Genomic DNA, 9,974 nt, shown 5'->3' on the forward strand with positions numbered 1-9,974 from the left:
GGTCTGAGTTTGTTATGTTTACGAGTTCGTGGGTGTATGTCGTTCTTGCTGAATATCGTCATCTGAAAACAGCAGCCATTGGATTCTTTAAAAGTCTAAAGAACCGTGGTAAGTCAAACTACGACGCATATGATGATCCGCTTTGCAGACTGATGTCAAAGTATCCCGAGGTACCCGACTGGTGGTATCTTGTGATTCTTTTGGTTTCGGTCGTCTTTGCTATTCTTGCTTGCCAAGTGTATCCTACCAACACTCCTGCGTGGGCTATTATTGTTATTATGGTTATTTGCATGTTCCTTGTCTTCCCAAGTGCAATTGTGTTTTCGATTACTGGTTATGAACTTGGCTTCAATGATATTGCTATCATTGTTGCTGGATATATGGTTCCCGAGCATGCTATTTCCAATATGCTTTGTCGAGTGTTCGGATGGAATGTCGATGCTCAGGCTGATAGTATTATCGGTTCCCAGAAGTTGGCACACTATGCCAAGGTTCCACCTCGCGCGTTCCTTAGAGCGCAGCTGTTGGCGACAGTTATTCAGGTCTTGATCACGATTGTTGCAAACGAAGTTCTGACACACTCGTTCGATGATTTGTGTTCACCGGACCAAGACAACAGATTCACTTGCCCCTTCCCAAATGCGCTCTACACGGCTACTCTTGTATGGGGTGTTGTCGGTCCAAGACGGATTTTTGGAACGCTTTATCCATGGCTCAAGTGGTCTTTCTTGATCGGTACCATCGCGGGATTTCCTTTGTATTACCTTCGATTCTTTGCTATGAAGAAGTTTCCTTTTGTTAAAAACTTCAACCCTATCATGTTCCTTGCTGGTATGAGTTGGTGGAACTCTGGATATAACTTGTCGTACTTTATTCCAGGGTTTGAAGTGTCGTTTATTTTCATGTACTTTATTCGTCGTCGCTATTTGACATGGTGGACAAAGTACAACTTTGTTCTTTCGGCTGCGTTGAGTGCAGGTGTGGCACTTTGTGCTGTGCTTGTCTTCTGCACTTTGCAGGTAACCAATGTCAGTATGCCATGGTGGGGTAAAACTGTTTCTGGTGCTGGAGTCGATGGCGCAGCAACCCCTCTTTATACTGTTCCCGAGGGTACTACATTTGGTCCTACTCATTGGGAGTAGTAGATGTAATTAGTACCTGCAAAATCTGTTTGTTTTTTAATATGATATTTTGAAGATATAATCATGCCGTATGTAATTAGCTGTCGTAAGTGGAGGGTGTGAGGCTGAAAAGGTGGGTAAGCAGAGAGGTTTATAATATACGTTGTGCACAATATTTGAGAGGTAAATTGATAAGTAAATAGATACACAAAAATTCCAAAAGAGATATATTACATAGCATAAGGTTGAGATTCAAGTGATTTTATTCACAAAGGTTTTGAAGTGAAGAATTCCATTGTAGAATTAGCGGTTTTGAGGGTTTATTCAGTATTCTATCTGTAGTAATGGTGAATAGAAGTCACAAAACTAAGCAAGTTGCCTGAGGGTTTTAGGTTAAGCCAGTTGCTAAGAAACAAGGTTGGAATCCCCATGGGGTATTCCACCTCTAGTATACTAGGGTGAGGGGCAGGGATTTCGAGTGCAATAGCCAATTCTTGTACGATGGGGCCTATTCAACTGAACCTTTTTTTTTTCTTGGTTGTTTTATTTATTCGCCAAAGATTAAAATGATTCTGAAATGATTTACAGAGTTACGGAGAAACGCAAAATTATTGCCATAACGGACGATTCACGGCCTGCCGGGGGAGGTGGTCGGGGATGATTCGAAATATATAGGAGTACGTCCCGGCCGGCCAATCCTGTCTTGAATCAGCTTTCTACACCTGCGCCAAAGGAATTCGAGGAATGCTAGATGTCGACAGGTATTTTATCGAGATCATTGAAGTGGTTTACATAATAGTTGCAATTAATATTAACCCGACTTTTAACTTAGATGTCGAGTATCCAATTCTGTTTCGAATAGTTTGAATTATGTGAATAGTAGGTTTATTTATATTCAGTTTTCCAGTTATCTAAGTAGGTATTTAAGTTGATGGTTTGAGGATTGAATTATACGAAGTATGGCTGTTCTGCTCGATCATGGAATCAGTTATTTGTGCAGAATAATAAGTTCCGGTTTTGAACTATTGGATGAGGGAGCTGATTATATTAGCTATTCAGGAGGCTAACTCGATTGAATTTAGGATTTACAGTTGCGAGATGTAATTTGAATGGTTTGTTTTGAGGATCAGACAGTGGGGTGAGCGGTGTTTGCAATGATTTATTTGTATTGAATTACTGATTTATGGAGTTTACTCGATCATGTACAGATTCCAGTCCGACTTGAAGACAGAACAGCTAGTGCAAACGATTGAAGATGAAAAAAAGGGTTGTAATATATGATTGCAGTGTATACCAAGAAACTGAGATGTCTATTAATCATATAGCCAGATAACATTATTCCTATATATGGATATATCAATATATCAATATCAATATATCAATATATTAAGATGCAAAGAAGTCAAATGAAAGAAAACTGGTTCTCTGGATAATTTTTTTTTTGAAAAATAAATTTTGCTGGTTAATTAATCGCTATTGAGTGTATGCTTGAGTCTACGTTGGCTCGATAGCAGATTCGCTACCACTAATTGAATTAATCAATTATTGGCTCTAGGTTTACAGAGAGGGTTTGCGATTACTATAACCAGATGGTAAATCATTTTTGCATTGTTGTCCAATGTAAATAATACATTTTCAGTATATGAAAGTTTGAGTGTCCTTTATTCAATTGATTCAACTATCTTACTGCAATTAACTTCAAAAGTATGGATCAATGAGGAGGAGTGATCAATGAAGAGGAGTAGTTGTTTTTTGATAATTCCTTTCAGCCTGGGAAGGATATTGTTCCCAGCCCATTAAACAGCCCATTAAATACCTGCTAGGTTATCTCATGGATTTATCGAGGTCGAGGTTCAACCCTCAAGGTATCGCGGCCCTAAAGGTGTATATCAACTCTAGATCTGTTTTAATTACCACAACACCAAATAGTCAAAGCACTGCATTTCTATATTATTTTATTATTTAATTATCCGTTTTCTGATATTTTTCTGCGAATTGTTGCAATGTTGGACGTACTTATTGTTGGAGGGGGTCCAGCTGGACTGGCCATTGCTGCTAGATTATTGGAAAGGACCCCAGATGCTCTATTTTCTGACCTCGAGCAGCAAAGGTTTCATTGGCTGCATAAGAAGCGAATAAACACTCTCAATCATAGGAACAAGACTTTTGAGCATCCCAAGCTTGAGATCCACTGCATTGACGCTACTTCTGGATCCTGGATGGGGCAGTGGGATCGCCAGTTTGAAGCATGCCAGATTCCGTTTCTTAGGTCGCCCATGTTCTTCCATCCCGATCCTCAAGATATAAATGGAATGATTGCATTTGCTTATAAAAACGGTAGACAGAAACAGCTAATGAAAATCACAGGCGTGGCTGGAAAAGAACTGTCGAAGCACCAAATGAAGAAGAGAAGAAACAAACATAGACCGATCGAGGTAGATCATAGAGACGACAAGGACTACTTCCGGCCATCCACAAAACTTTTTCACGATTACTGTCAAGACATTGTACAGCGATATGACCTGGAGGATAAGATTTCGCACCAAAAGTGTTCCAAAATCGACTACGACGAGACAGACAAAGTTTTCACCGTAGAGACATGTTGCGGAGATGTTATACAGGCTCGCTATGTAGTACTAGCATGTGGCCCTATCGGAGAAATCAATCAAGATATCAATAGCCCTAACTTTCCCACAGGCTGTTGTCACACAAGTGACTTGTTCAAAGCATTGAATCAATCTGTGGTATCTTTCCCTCCGAGCCAGGTTCAGCACAACAGCCAGTATGTTGTAGTAGGAGGCGGACTAACAGGAGCACAGCTATGTCATCGGTTACTTAGTCAAAAAGGAGTAACCAAAGTGCACTGGATTTTGAGAAGCAGAGTCAAAGTCAAGCATTTTGATTTTGATCTGGAATGGGTGTCAAAGTACAAAAATTACATGAAGTCCACGTTCTGGATGCTCGATACCGATGAGGAAAGATGGCACATGATTAAACAAGCCAGAGATGGAGGATCTGTTAATCCCGAGTATTATCATCACGTGAAAAGTTACGAGAAGAAGGGCGTGTTGGAGATTCACGAGCACTCTACATTTGAGCCTGGCCAGTGGAGTACACAACAGCAACAGTGGACTGATTCTAAGGTTTATATGGGCTCATCGGCAGTGAAAATTCTCCATGAACTGAAATACGTTTACTATGCAACAGGATCTACTCCAAACATAAATGGAGTTGAATTTCTTCAACCTCTGCTGAAAAGCTATCCTATTGAGACAATAGGCTCAGGACTACCATGCTTGACTGATGATCTGGAATGGTCCAAGGACGTACCTCTGTACATAACAGGGCGGCTAGCATTTCTGAGGCTTGGTCCAGCAGGAGCCAATCTTGAAGGCGCAAGAGTAGGTGCAGAAAGAATAGCTAGTAGTATTCAAGAGAGGATCCAGCAAGATAGGAAACTACAAGTAGCGGCAACAACATATCTGGAACTACCTCAAAGAGGCGAGAATCAGTACTCAATTCTGGAAGTTTAAAGGCATAAAGCGAATTGTTATTAATTAAGGCTTTAAGATTGAAATTTCAAATTGCTTGATTGTCAGTTTAGTTCGAATCAAGTGCAGATACCCAGGGCTCGACTTCTCTTTGAATGTGACACCTGCCAGGAAGAATGTTACAGAACACAAATGACGAAAACCAAAACTAAGTAAATACCAAATTAAGATAACGGTACCTAGACAGGAAACAATATATATACAATATTTGTACAAAGATTCTCCTCCATGTTACTCATGTTCCATGAACTGTTCTGAAGATCATCCCGCAGAGCAACTGATGTTGTGTCTTATAAACTTATAAACCAGCAGTTATCGTAGATCACCGACGCCTATTATTACCTGAGCCAGTCTGATGTTATTTAAATGTTTTCTACAACTGTTTTTCATAGCGTAGCGGTGAGTCCTTACTTGTATTTCGCCGTCACCTGAAATCGGAACAGTGTATCTACATTGTTGTTCGCATACGGATATTATTGAAGAAAATTTAAAAGCATTTAAATGGGGCACCGATATTACTTCCTATAATATTGAGATTGTCAAACTGCCAGAGAGCGTGTCGGTTGGCTATGCACTGAGAGTTATTGCACTGAGAGATATTGATTCTAGGCATGTTATTACCAGCAACTTTAAATTGATAAGCAGAGACGCTATTGTGCAATTTATATTTAGGTGAAATCCTCAAGTTGAGGAAAGTACATCGATCTTCTGATTTCCAATACGTACGGTTCAGTGGCATGAACTAGAAGAAGAGAATAATGCTACTGCGGCGCGGCAGCTGAGCTACCCCAGACTGTGCGAGCGCAGTCGGGGCTTCTGGCAGTGCAGACTTTCTGGAATAAGAACATTTCGTATAAGCAGTTTTAATTCCTTATTTTTGGCTGTTATCAATCTAGAATAACGATTAAAACTCTTCTGGTTCGTTTACAGTTTGCGATGCCAATATCGAAGCATTATTAGAAAATGTCATCTATGAGAGAAAGACTCTCAGCCTCTGACAACGATCTCGATAGTAGAAAGCAAAATGGTAAATATTCTAATAAATACTCATTATATCAAGAAGCTCAAATACTATTCGCTCCTCTGGCTACTCTATGAGCAAGATCACCGGTAACACGAGAAAAGCCACTAGTCGTTTGCACAAAGGGAAGAAAATCAATATCATTTGCTGCTCGTTGTCGCTTACCATAGGTTGATCCAGAAACAAACGATATGACTACAGCTAAGGTCATAATCAGAGCAAGCTTAGTAAGCCTCCAGTTCGAGGATGCACCATAAACCAGGTGGTCGTCAGCCGACACTAGACTATAATCTTCCTCTAGTTGATCTTCGGCACATGTAATACTGCTATCTAGACTGAGGTACAAGCCGTTGTCTAAGGGACGAAGTCGACGTATACCAAAAAAGTTCGAGCTAGCATTTGTTTTGAGAATTCCCAAATTAGCCTCTGAGGAAGATGTAGTTCCGTTAATATCTATTGTAGAAATTTCATCTTGCATGGAATTAATTGCACTTTTGTCACAGTGAAAATCGATGTATAGGATAGTAGTCATCTCCGGCCCAACAGCGTTCTCTAACCATATTTGAAAGCTGGATGTGCTTATTGTATGAGAACTATCCAGTGGAATAGTGTGTATTGTCAAATGTTTCGAGTCAGGCAATGTAACTGTTCTAATTATGCATCCTAGACCATTGTTAATAGATTAGCTCGGATGACTTTAATCCAACAAAATTAAAAATTTCTACCTTCATGACCCACACATGCATCAGAGTCGTCAGGGAAATCGTCAGTGAGCTCAAGTGGTTCGAACAAGTCGAAAAAAGCCCAAGTAGTAGTAATCGACGGTGGAGTATGCTGAACAAGTTTTACCACTCGCTGTCCTTGAAGAGTCGATATATCAAGTTCAACCGGTCCGAGCCCTGATGGAATCAAAGTCGAGTTGAAAAATGCAAGGGCAACGGGGAGTCCGGCTGGTAATCCAGCTAGAAGTGCAACAAGTGACGTGGTGAGTGAGCCAAGGAACATAGCTTTTAGGTGATTCTATCTCCTGATATAAGCAAATCGCACCTGTTTGTAATATTTTCCAAGTATTAGCCCAGCTTCCGGATCGAAGCAATGTGACTGATAGAGAGCAGTATGATCCCACCAGTAACTGGGAGCAAGACGTACGCTATTCTAATTTGGATCAATAACTTTCGCTATTGGCTTCAGGTAGCAAAAACGATATTCGTCATTTAAATATGACTTTAAACCAAAATGATTATTACTAAAAGATTAGAAGCAGCATTGACTTTTCGAATATACTAAACATGAAATTAATAGTACAAATTTAACATATTATGCACGTTTAGGCAGCATTTCACTAGAACCGGATAACTGGTTATCATTCCATTCTCACTAAATTCTCCAGCTTTATTAGTCAATAATTCTGATCTTGTTTCTGAATGATTGAATGTATGGAAATTTGAGAGATAAAATAAAAAAGAGGCAAAAAAAGAAATTAACGTAGTAAGGACCGAGAGTTCATACGATAGAGAAAAAACGGACTACTCACCCTGAGAAAGTTGGCCAAGTGCCGAGCCGGAGCCAAGGCCAGTAAAATATTGTGGGGAGCGTACAGTGGAGGTTTCCAGGCTGGTGTGAAAAAAATGGACAGCGCGATAGGCATTAGAGTTTAAATAACGGCGAAATAGAGGAAGAAAAAGATAAAGTTAAAAAAACTAGGCGGAATCAAAGGTGGACAAAAACAAGCTGAGATTACATACTCGGATCAAATAAATGCCTAACGTTATCAGCACAAACTGCTCTGATCACAGGTAAGAAGTTTGTCCGAACCTGGTAAATGCTGCTGAGGAAGACGAGTTGGTTTTGAATGACTGCACGAGAGATTTATGTTCGTGTCAGCAGTATATTTACCAAACAAATATTTATGTCGACATCTTGATTTTAATTAGTTGAGTATTTGTGCTGAGGTGGAAAACATCTATGATCTGAAATATCGTTCATTCATCCTCACTGTGAGGCTATGCTCACAGAGTCCGACTAGGAGACATTGAATGGAGAAGATGTTAATGTGCTCAACATTCCGAAAGACTGGCCCGAACTTTCTAGTGGGCCTTCCAAATTCCGATTCTGGATGTCGGCTGCTAGGAAGGAGCATTATTTGGAATGTGTGTCAACTCAACAGTCAATTTTCGATGATCCCATAAAGTCAGACACACTTGGGCTGAACTTGTTGTACAAACAGATACCGTCGTTCGATCCTAAGGCACGCTGGACATTGAGAGAAGAGCGCCGGGTTAAACGGAAGATCAATGGCCAAGTCTTGATTTTGCATATTTTTTCCTCTTTCTTCTTTGGTACGAACTTTGGTGGATTACCAACCTCCATCACAGTATTTACGCTTACTAAAAATTCTCCGTTGGAAAAGGCTCTGCCTGTCATCTTGATTATAGCAACAGTATTGGTTTCCCTGGCCGGAATTTTTCCACGACATCTATCGCATGTGGCTGATCCTCGCCGTTTGGTTAGCACTTGCCTCCTTATTATAGGATTGGGATCTATAGCTCAATACTGGACTAGCAACGTCTTTATGCTACTTCTAGCTGTGGCAATTTATGCGCTTGGATGCTATGCTAGTTATTTTTCCGATTACTGTATGAAATCATTTTATACCTTTCAAGGGCATGAGAAAGTAGAAGATTGGGGCGATCCAGCATCTGCATTGATTGATCTTATGTTCACTCTTGTTAGTTATAAAGTTATTAGTATCGGTCCTGCTGGAGATCCTACAATATGGCGTCGCATATGGGTTGTATACGGTCTTTCTTCGTGCATCCTTTCAATTTTATATCTTTATCTCATGCCACCTTCGCCTCTAGAACTGTCCTCGTACAAAGTTCTCCAGAAATGGTTTACTTCAAGAGAGCTTGCAATTATAGTTAATCGTATCGTTCGGAACGATCCGTTCTATCTCAATTCTCCCAAACGAGAGATACAACCGACCACTAAGGCCATTATAAGAAGCATATTTTTTGACATACCTTCCTTACTGTCTGCTCTGGCAAAATATGTTTCAGGCATAACAGCGATATACATTTGCGCAAGTTTGATGAATTAATTAACCGAAATATCATTTGGCGAAGGAAGCGGCGATGAATTTATGAGTCTGCATGGCCAAGTTGCATTAGTCGATCAAGTTTACAGCAATACCTTTAAGAACATACAAGTGTGATTGAGGTATGAACGCATGAACGCATGAATGTATCTACTTGATGTGATCTTTACTGTTGATATAATTTTGTTTTGGTTATGACAAATTTGATTTTATAATTAGTTTTTGAGTCCTAGTTCCAGAAATTAGCGTTTACCCTGGACTATTATAGATTAAATACGCCGTAAAAATTCCGTCCTAGTTCACATTCCATTTTCCAGGGAAATCATGGCCATATTTTTATTCCATCTTTTCGGGACAAAAATCATTTAATCTTTTAACTGATCCGTGCTTCCAGATTTCGTATGATGGTCACCGAGAATAGGATTGAGTCAATCGTTTAGATAATTCTGTAGCTACTACGAATAATTTATAAATTAAATTTAATCTCTTCATTCTGAACTACTCTATTCAATTTATCACCGATGCAGTAAACAAATCTGATCCAGTTTGCATCACTCTACTGCATAGCATGTGCCCGCGTTCCAATCTTCCAGTAGCTGATACAGCTCCACTAATCAATTGAAGCCAGTATTCAATCAATTTGTATTTGTCAGCTGAGTAGACTCAGGATAAGATTGTCAACATTTGAGCATCGGAGAGAGAGAAAGAAGGACAGCGATCATCGGCACAGCTTTTGTCAAAACTTCCTTGCCATATTGATATGTTGAGCGCAATCTACCATTGCAGTGTGCTCCTACAGCGCGGGCACCTTGATCCCAAGTATATCCATTATTGGTGCCGTACCAATACTTTGTGTCATAACTTTTGTTCGAAAACCCTTCAAGTTCAATATAGTCATCCGATGGTGCTCCATAAGCACTATGACGGTTGCTTCGAAATCCTCTAGATCTATTGCTCTCAGACTCGGCAACATTATCTGACTTATCTCGAAGCATATTTTTAACTCCCGATTCGTGTCCTCCACCGTTAATCCAATTCTTCACTGCTTCTGTGCAATTTCCATTGTCAATCTCTGGTAGTCTAGCACGGCTGATGCCATCAGCTCTCAAAGCACCCTCCCACAAAATGTAATTGTCCGCTAGCATTTTGGACATATCGTTCTCATTAAATAATCTTGCAAATTC

General features: G+C 40.0%; 5 protein-coding genes across 5 annotated transcripts; 3 read left to right on the forward strand and 2 right to left on the reverse strand.

Annotated features, from left to right (window-relative positions):
• The first annotated feature begins 319 nt into the window (after positions 1-319).
• V1516DRAFT_682725 (OPT oligopeptide transporter protein-domain-containing protein) lies at positions 320-1,334 on the forward strand. Its single transcript, XM_066923465.1, has one exon. It carries the CDS (start codon positions 381-383, stop codon positions 1,140-1,142), a length of 762 nt encoding a protein of 253 aa, XP_066774688.1. The 5' UTR covers positions 320-380; the 3' UTR covers positions 1,143-1,334.
• Positions 1,335-3,074: 1,740 nt separating this feature from the next.
• V1516DRAFT_682726 (uncharacterized protein) lies at positions 3,075-4,887 on the forward strand. Its single transcript, XM_066923466.1, has one exon. It carries the CDS (start codon positions 3,125-3,127, stop codon positions 4,652-4,654), a length of 1,530 nt encoding a protein of 509 aa, XP_066774689.1. The 5' UTR covers positions 3,075-3,124; the 3' UTR covers positions 4,655-4,887.
• An 849-nt stretch (positions 4,888-5,736) lies between these two features.
• Positions 5,737-6,698, reverse strand: V1516DRAFT_667029 (uncharacterized protein; the record flags this gene model as incomplete). The annotated part of the gene is made up of 2 exons (XM_066920781.1): positions 5,737-6,356; positions 6,419-6,698. 2 exons carry the CDS (start codon positions 6,696-6,698, stop codon positions 5,737-5,739), a joined length of 900 nt encoding a protein of 299 aa, XP_066774690.1.
• Positions 6,699-7,376: 678 nt separating this feature from the next.
• On the forward strand, positions 7,377-9,085 carry V1516DRAFT_144390 (uncharacterized protein). Its single transcript, XM_066918645.1, has one exon. The coding sequence runs from the start codon at positions 7,810-7,812 to the stop codon at positions 8,791-8,793; it is 984 nt and encodes a 327-aa protein (XP_066774691.1). The 5' UTR covers positions 7,377-7,809; the 3' UTR covers positions 8,794-9,085.
• Positions 9,086-9,467: 382 nt separating this feature from the next.
• Positions 9,468-9,950, reverse strand: V1516DRAFT_667031 (uncharacterized protein; the record flags this gene model as incomplete). Its single annotated transcript, XM_066920782.1, has 1 exon — positions 9,468-9,950. A coding segment is annotated over one exon (483 nt), but the record flags the coding sequence as incomplete, so codon positions are not given.
• Between the last annotated feature and the right edge of the window lie 24 nt (positions 9,951-9,974).

The sequence above is a fragment of the Lipomyces oligophaga genome (assembly GCF_038497815.1).
Source record: "Lipomyces oligophaga strain CBS 7107 unplaced genomic scaffold V1516scaffold_18, whole genome shotgun sequence".
In the NCBI taxonomy this organism is placed as follows: domain Eukaryota; kingdom Fungi; phylum Ascomycota; class Lipomycetes; order Lipomycetales; family Lipomycetaceae; genus Lipomyces; species [Lipomyces] oligophaga.